General features: G+C 39.7%; 1 protein-coding gene across 2 annotated transcripts in view; it reads left to right on the top strand.

Annotated features, from left to right (window-relative positions):
* dock1 (dedicator of cytokinesis 1) overlaps window positions 1–13,704 on the top strand; it is a 177,188-nt gene that overhangs the window by 152,223 nt on the left and 11,261 nt on the right. For both annotated transcript variants that reach the window (XM_072374073.1, XM_072374072.1), the window contains exons 41-46: window positions 1,518–1,659; window positions 3,237–3,318; window positions 5,132–5,216; window positions 6,847–6,933; window positions 8,577–8,753; window positions 10,036–10,119. In XM_072374073.1, the coding sequence (XP_072230174.1) occupies window positions 1,518–1,659; window positions 3,237–3,318; window positions 5,132–5,216; window positions 6,847–6,933; window positions 8,577–8,753; window positions 10,036–10,119 (657 nt within the window). The remainder of the gene's footprint in view (window positions 1–1,517; window positions 1,660–3,236; window positions 3,319–5,131; window positions 5,217–6,846; window positions 6,934–8,576; window positions 8,754–10,035; window positions 10,120–13,704) is intronic.

Raw genomic sequence — 13,704 nt, 5'->3', positions numbered from 1 at the left:
TGTAATAAAACAAAATGACCTTTTCATCAGGCTCTGTGTTAGTTAGCTGATTGTACCATAAATTGATGGACATATCCATCCTCCTGTAGTCATATGTTACAGATTCCTCTATCTGCAAGGCCTTATAAGACTTGTGTATTCTGACATCATGCATTTATTTGGACTTGATGACATTAAACTTTTATGGTTTCTTCTTTGTCTCTTTAATGTATGAAATGGCCTTTTCACCTTCCAGTTAAGAAGGATAAAAACATTTGAGCATAAATTGCTGTCTCAATGACCAGTTCAGAACCAGCCAGTGCAGGTTGAGAGTCAAATGGGAATCATGGCGCTGAGGTGACTGTGTGCATAATCTGTATAGCAGCTTCCATACGGTCTTCCTGTGAACGAGCATAGAATATGCAGCACTGATAAAACATTAGGTAACCTCAGTCAGATTTAAAATATTTAAAGACAAAATGTCAGGCATCACACAGTTGACCACCTGTCAAAAACTGCAGCAGTTTCTTTGCCAGGCTAATGAGAATGATGACTTGTCGATCAAAGCAAATTTGAAAATGGCCCTAGGCACACATCACAGCTACAATTAATTTGATTAAATTGGGAGTTGAGATATATATATATAAATCTTTCCCTAGAATGTTGACATCGGTTGTAATGGTTTTCTCCTCATCCTCCAGCACACGGGGCCTCTTAACATTATTTAGAACATCTATTCTTCTTTTCTTTAATACATTTTAAGGTTGATTTGCTCCCAAGTCTTTCATTTTAGCTTTGCCGTCGGTAGATCAGATTTATTTTAATGTGTGGGCTTTCTTCAGAAATATAATTTTCCTCCCGTCATCATTTAGGGGTTTTTTTTGTTTTCCTCTGCAATTTTTGACACGAAAACAACAGGTGAGGCAATAATGGTCTCCATTTAAAATGTAAAATTTATTCCACTTTGAACTCTTTTTCGGTGAGGTAATGAGTGATGAGGGCTCATTGATATTACTACACCTGACAAAATATTTAAAATATTACTTTTTTTTAAGGCAGCTTCATTCGTAGCTCTAAATTGTGAGAGTTGGTGAAAGAAAGCGGTAAAGGCCATCTAAAGTCTATCATTTACCTAAAAGAAAAGTCTTTCCCTCACTGAATCGTTGCCTAGAACTTTCTGTCACCTCTATTTCCAAGTGTTTAATGTGGAGATTATGATAATGTATTTTAACCCAGCCAAAGCACTAGGCCAAGTCGATTTACAAATCAAAAACACCCTTTAATGTGGATATTTTGTCATTGTCTCATTTTGGTCTCTTTTTACCATCATCCTTGAATACACTTTCAGCCTCTAGAAGTACTCCTTGTAAATCCTCTGAGATAGTGCTGTATGTGTGCTGTCAATACTGTGTCACTGTGCCTAGTACATATTCATAAACTATGAACAGTGCACCTTATATGCACATAATGTGTGCAGTTAATGAGCCTGTCTTCCTATACACCCTCAAGGTCTCAATCTTTTCTTCCTTGCCCTTCAGAACAAAATGTTCATCTATCGTGGGAAGGAGTATGAGCGCAGGGAGGATTTTGAAGCACGACTCCTCACCCAGTTTCCCAATGCGGAGAAGATGAAGACTACCACACCACCCAGTGAAGAGACAAAGTGTTCCTCTGGCCAATGTATCCTCTGCCCAATATCACTAAGTCACATTAAGCTGTTGGTTTGAGTTATTTTTTTTTCATTAGCAAAAAGAAACCCCTTGATCATGTTTTATTCTTTTTTCCACATGTTGATGATCCATTCAGATGCTCTGAGAGGTGCGGTTTAATTAATGTTCACTATTTGATAGTCACCTCTGCGTAGAGTCTTTAGCCACACCTTCTTCCCCTCTAATTTGTTTTCAATGAGCCAGACTTTCTTGTAATCTTTTCAAGTGGTCTTGATCAATAGTTCTCCAGGCTTTCTGAAGGTCTTTCAAAGTTATTTATTTTTTAGCTGCTTTTTCAGTCATTTCCATACAAGTCCTTTCAGTCCTGTGTCTGACCATTTTCAGAGGAAAATGTTTTTTCGTTTGTTGAGTCACGTAATGCTAACCTATGAATCATTATAAAAGGAGCACCTAACTCGAGGAATGAAACCAATGTTGTCTGCTAGGCAAAGAACCTGTTTAAATTGTATGTTTTGGCACTTTGTTATTAACTGCCTGTCACAAAGAAATATAGTTTGTTCCCATTTCTTCAGTTCTACCTATGGCAAATACCAAAAATATCACAGTTTAACAGGCATGAAAATATTCTTGCTCCATCAAGATGTTTCTCAGAGTTTTTAATCAAAAACCTGTCATATTTCAGCATGGTGAGCAGTTTGTCCCTTTTAAAAAAAGAAAAGAATGAGATGACCTAAAAAGCAAACTACAGCAGATGGGGAGAGTATCTGAAAGTGATATCCTTTAGAATAGAAAAGAAATCCAGCAAAGACCTGCCACAGAACCTGAGAGATGCATCTGGACCTTCAGCTGATCCATCTACTGTTCACTTAGGGTTCATCAGAAATGGTCTCCATGGAAGGGTGGCTGTCAAGAAGCCATTCTTACTGAAGAGAAACAGGGAGAAAAGGCTGAGCTATGCCAAATGACACAAGAAGCTAACTGAAAATCATTGGCAACAGGTCGTATGGAGGGATGAATCCTCCCCAGAGCCCAGACTTCAACATTACTGAAGCAGTGTGGGATCATCCTGACAGAGCGGAACAAAAGGCAGCCAACATCCAAAGAAGAGCTTTGGGATGTCCTTCAGGAAGCCTGGAGAACTATTCCTGAAGCCTGCATGAATAAATTGCAGGGAAGTGTACCAAGGATGATTCATATATTGACTTTCAAGCTTTTTGAAGAAGTACAAACTCTATTCTGTCCCTATGTACTATATTTACATTTACGTTTGCTCACGCTTTGATGAAACGCCTTTACCTTTTGCCTTTTTTTTCAAGCAGTATCTAAAGAAATGAGAGGTTTTGCACAGTCCTGCACATTTATTTCTGAGAATGGCATCATACAAATGCTTCCTTGAAACAAATCATGTTAACCTCTAAGTGTATTTTTCTTTTTTGAAATTGCATTGCCAACAATGTAATCCTATTTAAAATCTGATTTCATTGAACATTGAGCTACTGTTGCATTGAGTTATCATCTAGTCCTGTCATTTTGTTTCATAGATGTGAGTTCAGCAGTCGGTTTATTTCCTTGACATTTCTGCTCAAGATATTCAGTGTTTCACAGTGAAACCCATCCTAAACCTGCCTGCCAAGTTTCAAAACAAGCCTGTGTCTGAGCAAATAGTCAGGTAAGCTGGACACTTTACACACGTTCACCTCTTCACACTTGCAGAGCGTGTAACTCAAAGTCACACAGCATGTATTTCAATCTGCCAATGCCTAATTTACTTTCCCCAGTCAGTCAAACAGTTGATAGAGCTTGTGATGACGTGCTAAAAGCGCATTAGCATTTTCTGTGTGATGTGCAGAGCACCGCTGTAGTGAAGCTGATTAAATCTTGATTTTAATGTGGGTCTGTGTAGAACAAATCCTGGTTGACCTTCTTGTTGTTGTAGTGGTTATTAACTTTCCACCAGCCATCTGCTATTAGTCACTGTGCCAAGTATGACATTGTTTCTCTGCCATCATTAATAGCTTTGTGTCGAGTATCGGGGCCACAGCAAACAGTGGGCCCCTGCGCTCACTTGTCTGCATGCCAGCTGGGTGCTGCACCACTCAGCTGTGTAAATTCACTTTGATATGCCACCCAACGCATCAATGGACATAATTAAAAGAAGGCGTTTACTTGGAAAAACCTTTAGGCAAATATACCTGGGCACTGATCTTATCACAAGCCTACAGCACTGGTCTCTCCCCCCTGCACTGATCCTTTCAGCTGCCTGTTGGCTTGTTTGCCAGCTGTGTCTGAATGGAAAATGTAACTCTGTTAATGTCCTAGTTCAGAGAGACGTGTTTAGAAACTGATAGAGCATTGCACACCAACTGCCCATCCCTTTCGCTGCCAATTTCGTTTCCATCTCTCACTTTCACCGTGCTGTTCCCAGTTGTCTCTCTGTCCCTTCTCTCTGTTTTCTCTCATTTATTCTCTCATTCAGTGAAGATATCAGCGGTGCATAGCAATGAGACTGAGCCATTTTAGCCAAAGGGTCACAGCAGCAGGCAGAGCACAGCCCATTCTGACCTTGCTCTGCGAGACCATACCACTCCATCATCTGTAGTCTGCTGGCTCATGACATGTAAAGTGCTTAGTTAGGGTAGCACATCTTATTTACAGTTTCTGTATTAGCCTATTTATTAGATCTGTAGTTCAGTGGATTTTTTTTTTAAATCCCACACGGTCTTAGCTCATTTTCTAGCAGGTTTCGTGTTCAGATTGTGCGTTGCCCTTTTGTGAGTATCCACAGAGGAGAACATGTGAATGTCAGTGTAACATAGAAGACTCCAGTGACAGTAACACCTGAGCAGAGCTTTTCTTTGTGGTTTGATTGTCACAAGGTTTGTTAATTAGAAAAATGATGTGCTCAGCCTCGTTGCTGTTGCTTTAAATGTAATGGGGCTTTGGCTTTGGAATAACACTGATTCGTCTTGTGTTTATTCATATCATGCTTTAGAAACGTTTGGTATGATTTCAGGGATTTATGAGAATTATTGCTCGGTACTCATTTCCACATGAGAGTCAAAATCTGTCGCTGTTTTTGTCATCATGTATGCTCCCAGACAGATGATCCTCCACCACAATGTCACACCGTAATTTTCCTCCTGTGAAAAGTCTATTAACCCGATCTGGCAAAGTTCATCCCTGGTAGTCACATGCTTCTGTTGCATATGCTGCAGCTTATCTGCATGTCTGACATGTATAGCTAACTCTGGGGGTTGCCAGTGATGTGTGTGACCCAAAAATGACTTCATTTTCTGTGTAGATGAGGCCATTCCTCAGATGGAAACCAACACGCTAAATACCATAGTTCCAGGCCAGAGCTTGCCTGGAGGGGGTTTGTCCTGTGTTTGACCTGAAGCAAAGCAATCAACCTGTATCAATCAAGCTGTAGATTGCTAGTAACAGTTTTAATTTACTCTGGAACAAATTTTCTCCCTCCCCAGCTTCTACATGGTAAATGAAGTCCATAAATTCCAGTATTCCAGGCCAGTGAGGAAGGGAGAGAAGGACCCTGACAACGAGTTTGCGGTAATTGCTGTCTTTTTTTGTTGTCCTTATGGGGTATTTGTCTTTTTCTCATTAAGCTTGGTTTTGAACTAAAGTAAACCACAAGACATTTTAGCTTGTAAGTGTGTGGGAAGATTTTAGTGGCAATAAAAACCAGCATTTTAAAAATAAGTTCCACCGTGTACTACTTTGCTGAGTAATCCCTGAGAGATGGTGACATTTATGTGATGTAAAAGTTACCAGGTGGACAACCTTGAGCAGCACTATTTGATGTCACCATGTGGGACCACCATTTTCCTACAAACTTGATTTATTTTGTGCATGAACAAAACGTTATTCAGCTGAATCATCTACGGATTATTTTTAGGAAGCAGGCTAACAAAAAACAAAGACAGTCACCATCAGTCACAGTCACAATCTCCATTTCAGGCAGCCTCGTCAACGTGGCCACTGCAGAATAATTTTGTTCCTTATATGTTCCTTTAATCCGGACAGAAGATCAAGCAGACACAGTTCAGATGTCACATAAGTTGTTGACCTCGCTGTCCTTTACATAAGCAGCATTGGGACTGGGAAACCCAAGCCAGTTGACCACCTCTCCATGGATTTCCCAGCTGGATCTTGCTTGTCAGTCTTTGCTGATGCTGGGATGCCGACAGTGGAGTAATTGTTGTCTGTCTGGATAAAGTATTTGTTTGTCTCACTCTCTACAGACTCTTTTTATCGTTGCTCATCATTGGATTACTATCTTAAACTGAGGCTCCACAAATACTTTGTCATTTGCAGCACAGTAAATCATTTGAAATGTGTAGAGCTCTCATTTACATTGACAGACTTGACATGGAGGATGAGATATTCAGAGGATTCTATTTTCTTTTCTTTTTAACTTGTGAAAACTTGTAGTTGCAGACAGAATTAAATGGTTGACAGTGATCCAAATCTATTGGCCTATAATAGGCCTGTTACTGGCAAGTCCTGATTTTTAGAACATCAAATGAATTATGCTTTGTGCACTTTTAGTATCCTGGTAACAGTGACAAGAAGACAAATTAAACCCATTCACACTTCCTTCCGCGTGTTTACTTTGACATCAATTCAGCAGAGTAGGATGATGCATTTAACTCATGTGAGACTTGGTCCTGTTGTCTCTCTGATTGGTCTCTGTCCCGACAGAGTGATGATGGATATTTAATCATAGGCATATTACATCTCTGTCAAATCTACTTACTTGTCAATGTGCACAAATCTTTTTAATTCATCACCTTTTTTACTCTATCAATGATAGAAGGAAGAAATGTTCAGCATTGGAATGTGAATGTGCATTGGAATGGAATATGATCAGGGAAATTATCTCTTGCGGCTATTCTTTTTGAGCATCATGATATATTTAAGAGGTGTAATTTTTTTGGTGGTTGTGTCAAAGTGGGCTTTATTGCACAATAAGACCCACTTTCAGACTCGCCTTCAATGGGCTTCAGATGAACAGCTGTTACATCACCTTAATCTAATTGATGCAACAACAGTCTTAACTGTGAATTTAGTGCAGTACAACGCATTATTTTGTTGCAATAATAGATGCTTCTTTCTCGTTTTTAATCGACTACTCGTCTTAGATAGTTCCTGATACATGATTCTGTCATTTTGTCTCCAGAACATGTGGATTGAGAGGACCACATACACAACAGCATACAAGCTTCCTGGCATCCTGCGCTGGTTTGAAGTCAAGTCAGTCTCAACAGTGAGTATGAAGGGGCTCTATGCCAAGCAGGACTCCTAATCAGATGAGGATCTGCAGGCTCGTTCAAAGTCAATCGATATGATTAGTCCAGTTAAGCAGTATAGACAAGTCGCGTGCCACTCCTCCAGTCTAACGACAGGGCACGTTCTTCCTTTCCCAAATGGCCCCCATTGATTGACCAAATACTGCTATTTCCACTGGAAATAGCTCCAGAGCACAAATACAACTAAAGGACCACTCAGACCCTCAGTCACTGTTGATTTTCTGTTGAATTACCTGGATTGCTGAATTGAAAACCCTATGGTAATAAGGTCTGGCTGCAGCCTATGACTTAAGTGTTCACTGAAGAACTTGGAATGATCTCATTTTGCCTACATCCAACTAGACCCGCATTAAGATTGCGATCATGTAACTCCCTTTTGATTATTTAAAATGCTGGTCCTGTGTCCCAATTTTGGCCTGAGATGTCTGGCAGAGTAGAGAGTGGGAAGAAATGACACTACAGTGACATAAATTGGAGAACAGGTAAAGTAAAGACACCCTTTGCATTTTTTTAATGCTCCCTTAGTTTTCTCCGATATAAATGCTCTACTTAGTCTGATTAGCCTGACGTAAGTATTCTAAAATCACTTACTCTACTTTATTTGTTTATTTGATTAGTCTCCTTCATGTCTGTGCTCGATAAAAGCCTTAAATAAGGGCCACCTCCACACAAAGCGGTTTTACGACAGTCTGCTGTCTCTGCTTTCAGTTGTCAAATAGCAGCACATGACATTCATACCTCAGGTTGCCTCATCTTTAGCACAATCAAAACTTTATTGCTCCCTATACCCCCAAACTCCTGGCTCCGTGTTGTGGGCTCTAGCCCCGGCATCATAATGATTCAGAGTAGACACCTCTTCCTTCAGGCTGGATTGGAACATACTGTAAGCAGCAGCTTGGCCTCCAGATGAGCCAGGGAAAGGCCAGGTCCCCAAGGTCAGACTCTCTATTTAAAGCGTAATGACTAGGCTGAGATTCACCAAGCCTAATCCCTCCATCTGACAATTCTTTATATCAAGATGGCCTGAGACATACCGACACAGATTGGAGATTTGTCTTCCTGGCACAACAACTTTACTTCTCTTGGCAGGGGTCTAAATCTGACATTTGCTCAACAAGCCACTCATGTTTCTTCTAAAACCTTACTACAAGGAGGTGATTTTATTTTATTAACCCCCCCCCCCATCTATCCTAGATTATCCCAGTGTGGAGATGCATGAATTTTAGTTGGAATATGCTTTCACACAGTAGTAGAATTAACAGCAACATTGCCAAGTATTGCGATAATCTTTACTCAGAATGTGCCAGTTACATTTTGTTGACATGGATATTGATGTTCCCTTGCACCATCATGAATCCATCTTCATTATACAGTTGCAGAATCATGTAGGGGCACACACAGAAATTATTTGTTGCTTTGTTTGGCAGTGTAGTTAAGGGTTCATAAGTCCATCGTCCGTTAACCTTTCCCTTGTTGGTGAACACAACATTTGATTGTTTTGGATTGTTTGGACAGAGACAGTATTGATGTTTGTATAAATACACAGAAACGGGTGAATAAGTGTTAAGATTAAGATGATTCCCCCTATTGTTCTGCACAGGAAGAGATCAGTCCACTTGAAAATGCCATGGAAACGATGCAGCTAACCAATGACAAGATCAGCAGCATTGTGCAGAGGCATCTCAATGATCCCAACCTTCCCATCAATCCCCTCTCCATGCTGTTGAATGGGATCGTGGACCCAGCTGTCATGGGAGGTTTTGCTAACTACGAGAAGGTAGACAACTTGGAAAATATTTGTTCTGTGTCACCATTGTTGCATTTCCTCTATGTTTTTAGGTCTTTATCTGTATTTTCCACTTTAGCAGAAGCTTTTCTTGACATGTTAGAAAGAAAAGACTACTAAATAAGCCATGCCAGACTTTCACTATGACCCTGACCTTTCTTGTGGGGTGAGAATTTTCTAACTTATCCATTTGAATTTTATTGAAGTTTAAGATTATGTATTATTTTGTGAGGAGTCTCTTTGCCTTCTAACCATAAGACTTCTGGTTGTATAAACCAGCAATAGTAAATGTTGAACTCCAAGGTTCAAAATGACAGTTTACAGCCCGATGACGAGCACTGTTGTGGTTACATCCATCTTTTATGTGCAGTCTATGATGCCCTTTATTGTAGTTTTTGCTTTTAAGATGCTGTAAAGTGTCAACAAGTGATTCAAGTGAAGATGTAGCAGCTTTATATCCCACATGGAGTCTTCAGAAGGGTATTTATGTTCTTTTCCATGGTTGAAAATAAAGGGAATCAGCTTATTTCCTGTAATGTCTACAAACACCAAGTCATCTGACGCATGTTATGCATCTGCAAAAGAACCAAGGATACGCTTGTGTTATGCTGGCAGTATTTATTTTTATGTGACTTTCATATTTTATGTCTAATTCATGAAATTATAATCAAAGTACTGCACATGATACATGAGTTCAGATCAACCAGATTTACCCCCAGCTTTGACTTCATGTTGTGAAATGATCTAGAACCTGCTCATAATTTCATGCATGATGCAAATCCTGGATTCTTTGATGCCATCAGCCATAATATTTTCATTGTTTTCCTCTCAAGATCAATAGATCATTGTAAATCTTGTTTTGTTGGATATAATTTCAACCTGTTTTTCATCATATTTAGTCATCCAAACACTATCAAAGGGACTGATATGGAAAAGGAAATTCAATTTAGCCTCACTCTTGTTAACAAAAAAAAAATAGATATCCACTTGGTTTCCCAGTGTTTATTTCATCTTGGAATTGATTTACGTTGATATTGTGAGAGGTGTGTGAGTCAGAGGAGGAGCAGCAGGAATTCTTTGCTCTCTGGTCACTGGTGGTGGCAGAATAACTGCTGTCCAGACTAGATTTTTCTCATGTTAAATACCATCCGATATCTTTGTCTCATCATATCCGTCCCCCTCCTCCATTCTTGTTCCTTGTGTCATGAACTTCTACTTTTCCTCCCTTCATGCAATCATGCTCACACCAGAATCTCTTTTCCCTCTCCATTAGGCCTTCTTCAATGACAAGTACATGCAGGAGCACCCAGAGGACCTTGAGAAGATAGATAAACTGAAAGATTTTATCGCCTGGCAGGTGAGACTGATGCTCTCAGTCGTGTATTTGCATATTTTGATATCAGATTATTTATTCTGTCTAATTCTGGTATCACTTCTTTCATGGCACATGAATGGAACAAAAAAAACACATGGCCTATAGGAAACCTAAATGTTGAGCTTGGATAAGATGGTACAGAAAAGCACGAGAGTGATAGCAATGCACGTTCATGCCACTTGGCCTTTTGAGCACATTTTAGGGCTTAATAAACTCAAATTTGCTTTGGCTATTCACTATTGGATGCTGAAACTAGAGTGGTCTTATTCTCTATTCAAAGCACTTTGCTTATGGTTTTGCGTTATAGTTTTGTTAATGAACAAAGCACCAGAAAACTGGAAGCCATGCGCACAAACTAAGAGGCCTGCCGACTCCATGCTCTGTGTCTTCACACCTGAGAGTCCCTCTTATATAGGAGCGCATTAAGGTTTTTTTTTTTCCTGTATATTAAATCACCTTACCAAAGTGCTTCTATTGAAAAAGGAGACACTCCTGAAAGGTTACAGCTGAAAATGTAATATCGTTTAAAGAACTTGTAAGTGCACCACCAAGAGGGTCCAATGACAGTAACTGAAGAGAGCAGGGGAAAAGTGTGTTAAAGAGTTCAGAGGAGATAATGGCGAAGAAGAGTGCTGAAGCAAACATTCTGAAGTTGTGGGGACGGTAAGAGATCAGCAGTGGTGATTCTGCGACCTTCGCACCCTCAGAGTCTGGAGGAAGTGCCCACACAGCAGACAAGGAATGCACACTCACACATATTGTTAGAAGACAGCACATGCCATTAAACAGCTTACAATGAAAGTCAACAGATATATAGCTCAATTGTGGCTTATCTTTGATTAATAAACTCCTGGCTAATTTTATATTACAACGCTTCCTCTCTTTGGGACATCAGAATGCAGGAGCAGAGGCTTTGTTTAGCTTCTTTTATCGCCCTGTCTTGACTGTTTAGCTCTGCACAATGTGTCACTTTAGTGCTCAGGAAATCATAATTTCCTGGCTTATGGCTCACCCAGGTACTGAGCACTGGTACATGAGCTTTTTCTTTTCCCCTTCCCCTGGTTAGCTGCGAGGAAAGTTAATTGAATTTCTGTTCCTGTCTCAGTTGCTGTAAAGTAGGTCAACATCATGTTCCACATCTCTGTCAGAACTCAAAAATCTGAAAAGTTGGGCTTTTGTGTTTGTGAAACCTTTCGTCTTTGTAAGGAACCATGATTCACACAAATATCTGAGTCTCATATCACCTACCCAGTTTTAGCACTGAATTCTTCAAGATTCTTGTCATTTGTGATGCAGCTTGCTAGATGTAAGGCTTTTTTTTTTTTTAGACCATGGGTCGTAACGCCATACTTGTCTATTTTATTTCATATTAAATTGTAGGTTACTCCAAAAATGTGGACATGGGGAAATATTTTAGCACTGAAGCAAAGATGCTAATTTCACAGATGCATCAGATGTGACAAGGATGGAGTGTGCAGCTAGATTTTATCTTTTAAGTTATGTTAGATGTTTTCCTGTTGATTTATAGGTTAGGAGTTGTTGTCTTTTTCTTAAATTTGTTTTGGCTCCCTGTTAACTGCTCAGATGTGAATGAGCCAAATCCATATCAGCACCAGTCTGAGATTTCTGCTGGCCTCAAGCCAGTTTTAGAAACAGAGTTTGAAAGAGCACAGCATTTTGAAATGATTCTCCTGCAACAATTGCGCCTTAACACTTACAAAGAGCTTACAGAGAGAGAATTAATTGCTTAATCTTGGCAACTGTACTGGGTTCAAACCATCCTTCGTGTGATGGATTCAGGCTTCATCTTTTCAATCTATAAGCACAGAAAGGTGTTTTTGGTTGAAGTTGTTTACTGATACGTGATATAGAAAGGTGCCAGTGTTTACTGCACTCATGCCAAACATATACACAACAAACTTGTAAAGACGCAACTAAAGTAGATTTGTAATAGTATCAGCTGTCTCCTTGCTAGAGCCAGCACACTTGTTTATCTCACATTTTGAATTTAAGTCTAAATGAGACGGATGAAGACAAGCCTACTCCAGTGAACAAACTAAGCAGTGAGAAATGAGCCAGTGTGCTCTGTTGTTTTCACAAATACCCATTGTGCTCATCCAATAATTAGAGAGAAAATGAGGAACAGGAAATTAGGTATTATGACAGCTCCCTGGTAAATAGGAGGATGGTGATTTCAGGGGTGTTTAGAATAAGTAAATGCTCTGGATAGGTGTCTAAATAGCTGCTATAAACATTTAACTTATGCATGATTCACTCTACAAAAAGTTAAGGGTTTCTTAGTGGCAATAAACTGAATCATAGGACCTAAGGAATATATTCATCTTTGTAGCAGCTGCTTCTTCAGACGTATGGGCCGAATTGTGTATTGACAGTGATATTTGTGTTTCTATCATAATATCTTTTACCCCTGCCACTGGCCCCTACATCTCATGTATAGTAGAGTCTGTGTGCTCATTAGACTGCCTGACTCACCAATAGCTGTGCACATCTCCCAAGACCTTTTGACCACCGTTAAAGGTTTTAATATGTCATCACAGCCTTGCTCAAAGCCAGTGTGGCTGTCCCAGCACCCCAGGGTGCAGATCAGAAGTCTGGTTATTGTGAGTCAGGCAGGGACAGAGTAACAGAGCTCAGTGAAGAACAGACACTGCTGATATTAAACAGCAGAGGTATCTATTTCTCACTTGCCAGCTGCCTCGTTCTGGTATGATTGTGTCCGTGTCTTCATTGGTTTTCACTGTTGTCCAACAGAAAAGTGCGAGAAAGAAGAATGTTCAGCATTGATTGTGATGGGAGAATTAGCATGCACATCAGGAAACATCAGCTTTGCAGTGACACGTTTTCAAAGTGCCAAAGCATAAAACAAGTCCAGATGCCGCTTTGTCCTTGTTTCAAATAAACTTATTTTACGGGTTCATGACATCCTGATAATTTTTGCCAAAATTTACAGGAATTAATTGTGCTCATTTCCAGCTCTATATTTTTATACTGGGACTCTAGGAGTGGCCTTCACAGGTGTGAAAAATCCTTATTGATCTCGTATTGGCATCTCTGTTGGATTCTTGTTTCTGACCAATGCAAGTCTAATACTGAATCATGTTTTTCTCTTGTCTGATCCACTAACTTTAATAGAGAATAGTGTCTGTTTTACTTTATCTGATAGCCATTCGCTTTCTCTTTGCTTGTGGCTGTTATGTGTACCGATGTAGCTTTCAGTTACCTCGGGTAACAATATGATTGCTTTAGAGTTGTTACACTCAGACAGTGCTTTTACTAATGTATGCATTCCTCCTTTAAAAAAAATTTAAAATTTTTTTTTAAAAAAATAGGTATCCTATACTGATGTTTCTTCTTGCCATTTTGTACTTTTTGCCATTTTGTAAAGCAACACCATTACAAGCACTGTGACAGTGTGGTGTTAGTGCATATGCGCTGACCTCTCATCCAGATACCTGCTAACCCACACAAATGAACCTCTATTTCTCTGGCACTCCAGCTTTGCCCTTTTCTCCCAAAAGGATGAAATTAGATTAAAATACATACCTG

This window comes from Leuresthes tenuis, unplaced genomic scaffold, assembly GCF_036924035.1.
Source record: "Leuresthes tenuis unplaced genomic scaffold, fLeuTen1.0.hap1 SCAF_20, whole genome shotgun sequence".
NCBI classification, from domain to species: Eukaryota; Metazoa; Chordata; class Actinopteri; order Atheriniformes; family Atherinopsidae; genus Leuresthes; species Leuresthes tenuis.
Note: the sequence above shows the minus strand (reverse complement) of the source record. Positions and strands in the feature narration are given on the sequence as shown.